This window comes from Priapulus caudatus, unplaced genomic scaffold (genome assembly GCF_000485595.1).
Source record: "Priapulus caudatus unplaced genomic scaffold, Priapulus_caudatus-5.0.1 Scaffold7, whole genome shotgun sequence".
Lineage (NCBI taxonomy): Eukaryota > Metazoa > Priapulida > Priapulimorpha > Priapulimorphida > Priapulidae > Priapulus > Priapulus caudatus.
The window spans coordinates 124,900-127,905 of record NW_014577068.1 but is presented as its reverse complement, the minus strand read 5'-3'; the positions used below and the strand labels follow the sequence as shown (position 1 = coordinate 127,905).

The following is a 3,006-nucleotide window of genomic DNA, read 5'->3' as shown; positions in this document are numbered from 1 at the left end:
ATAAGAATATTGTATAAAACTATACGCGTGTATAGGTAACCTACCTTGTTTAGTTTTATACACTGCTTTTCATGCGCGACACTATAGCGCCGTCGAATGTCGAAGAAAATTGTACATAATTTTATTCGGCGTTGTGGGAAATCGAGGTGTAGAGAAGATTGGGCCTATAAAGAAGCCTATATTGGGCCTATAAGATTAGCCTATAAAGAATGTAAAGGCTTTCAATTTTTATAGAAACATACTCTCATGTATAATCCATATAAATGGGACCTGATTTCCTCTAGCAGAGGAATATAGCAGGCATGGCACAGATATGTATCAATTTTTTATAATCAATCGCACTTTTGGAAGATTTGCTTAGGCCTATAAGGTATGTAGTGAGTCATTCGAATCATCATTTTTCACATCTAGTTACTCCTGAGTATGTGTTCTCTACAGACGTATAGTTTTAACAAAATTGTATGTATATATACGCAGCTAGCGGAGGGGGACACATGGGCAGTTGCCCCCCCCCCATGACCGTAGCAGTGCCAACACCAAATTACCAATTATGGTCAACAGCCTCGACAACACACCACACGTGGCTTAGCCCCCTCTAATAAAAAAAAGTACCGCCCTGGTGTGTGACTCTAACTCTAATAGTAAACCACCACGTAATTATATTTGAAACGATTGCTACGGTGCCACCTATAGTTGTTCTAAATAACTCACTGCGTACAACAACACTTAACAGGCACGCGCACACACCCGCACGCACGCCGACACACACTCGCCCACCCACACCCACATGCATATTAATTCACACACACACACACGCACTCACGCGCGCGCGCGCTCACCTCCGTCTCTCTCTTCGTCCCCAACACACTCTCCACCAACACACACTCACACACACACACACACGCGCGCACACACACACACCCAACGCAGCACATCCTCGTTCTCGCCCCCCCCCCTCTCTCTCTCTCTTACACACACGCACATACACACACACGCGCGCGCCGGGGCGGCTGATTCAATGGTATCATATTATAATATATATAATACATATTATGTAGTTATTTTATTTCTTTTTAATTCTGCATTTTGTGTTGCAAATTTACACCTCAGAATAGCCCGTTTAAGAGTGTAATCCGACTTAATTAAACAATCTTAAATGTAAGCAGTAAGAGTAAGGTACCTTGCCCATGAGCACGCGTATAGAAATAATGCCCTTATAAATCAATCGTATTAGAACCAGTAAAGTGTGTTATCGTAGAAATAATTGCTAGCACAATTTTGCTCTGCGACCATAGCGAAACGTGCTATACTTTTCCCTTCACCTACAGTTTAGAGTGATGTCCAATAATTCACCGGTTACAATCTCCTCAGATCAGCAACACATTTGAATATATATGATACTTTAACGTATGTGACCGGCGGTCCTTGCTTGATCAGGCCGCGATGCCCCTATAGAGAGAAGCGCCTGATGCGAGAATGGCTCTCGCCATTTGCAATTCCCTTTACAGGTCAACCGGATGATCGACGTGAGCAGACAACACAGACGGATCCAGGAATTCTGGAAGGGAAGGGCCCCGTGGAAGCGGAGCGGATTGGAGAAGGGGAGTTGGCTCACGCAGATGTTTTAATATAGAATACAGTTGCAATCCGACGGATTTCAAGGGCATAGGCCCAGAAATTCTGAACGTATGGCGTCCAGTTAAAGCACGCAGGAAGGGCCCCCACAGATTTTATTGGAAAGAATACGGATATTATGATAGATTTTCACCATACACGTCATATCTTGCATTATCCTTATTAACTCATTCAACTAAAACATGTATAATATTTTTGCTACATACTGAGAAAATCGGGCCTGAGGTCACAATGTGGAGATTCTAACTCCCAGAACCCTCTCGGGATCGATCCCTGCAACATATAGGGGCCTACTATCACCAGAAGAATATGCAACAATTAGCCCGGTGTACCTGATCTGACGAAGCTTTCCTCGCCCACATTTACGACCAATTAATTTACGACGAACCAAATCGAAGTAAGAAATTATATTACACATTACCAAATTTGCCATCTTTAAAATAATTTAAACGCATGCGCTGTGAGTACCAGTGTTGAGTAAATTTACACAGCTAGCGCGCACACGTTGAGTATTTTGACGCATGCATCATTTTTCTTGAGTAAAATTACTCACGTGTGCGCAGGGCTGAAGCAGGATGGATGCAAAACAATCAGCAAGATGAGGTGCTGCAATATAGCAATAGTAATAGATACAACAATAATTATTCCCTGCTATTGCTAATATAGGTTGCCACTTTAAACATCTGGGGAGGGGGGAATTCGGATCCCAATTTAAATTTTTGCCCCCTACTCGCAATATATGTCTAGCCCCACCTTTCTTCAGAGACCATTTGTCGTCATGTAGGCCTACTCATTGCCCCTGTCAGGCAAATTTTTGGTGCCACCCCAGAATGAGACGTTGGCCAGCAAACATGCTGGAAAGTCACCGTTGGCTAGAAACCCAGTATTGTAAGAAGATGAAAGTGTCAATCACACTGTAGCTCACCAAAGGACACAAATGAGTGAGTAAGAAGAAGTCAGTTTTAATTGAGCAACCATCGACGCACGTTATAGAAACGATTGCCATCTGTATATCGCAATAATAATTTATAAACCAAAATGAATCACAATTTGTGACCGTAGATGGAGCTATACCCGCTTTGTAGCGATGGCGTTTGAAATAAATAGGTTATGCTGCATTCCGACATGTTTTGTAAAACTTTACTCTAATATAGACGTTTTATCGGCAGGGTGGAGAGGAAATTCCAATTTAAAATTCCATTTTTTTTCCAGCATCTGACTAATGGCAATTCCCATTTTTGCCAAAAAATTGCCGTGGCTCGAAAGTACGTCGATCGACTGGCGTGCTTCAAAATAGGACGTTTAATATAGGAGCATAGCAGTAACAACTATACCCAATCTCAAACATGTGGATCAAACAGTTCCTGAGTT

At 42.4% G+C, this 3,006-nt stretch overlaps 1 protein-coding gene across 1 annotated transcript in view; it reads left to right on the top strand.

The window, feature by feature from the left end:
• LOC106805650 (coiled-coil domain-containing protein 173-like) overlaps positions 1-1,633 on the top strand; it is a 12,689-nt gene extending 11,056 nt beyond the window's left edge. Inside the window, exon 8 of the mRNA XM_014807341.1 lies at positions 1,509-1,633. Coding sequence (XP_014662827.1) covers positions 1,509-1,633 — 125 coding nt within the window. The remainder of the gene's footprint in view (positions 1-1,508) is intronic.
• The last annotated feature ends 1,373 nt before the right edge of the window (positions 1,634-3,006 follow it).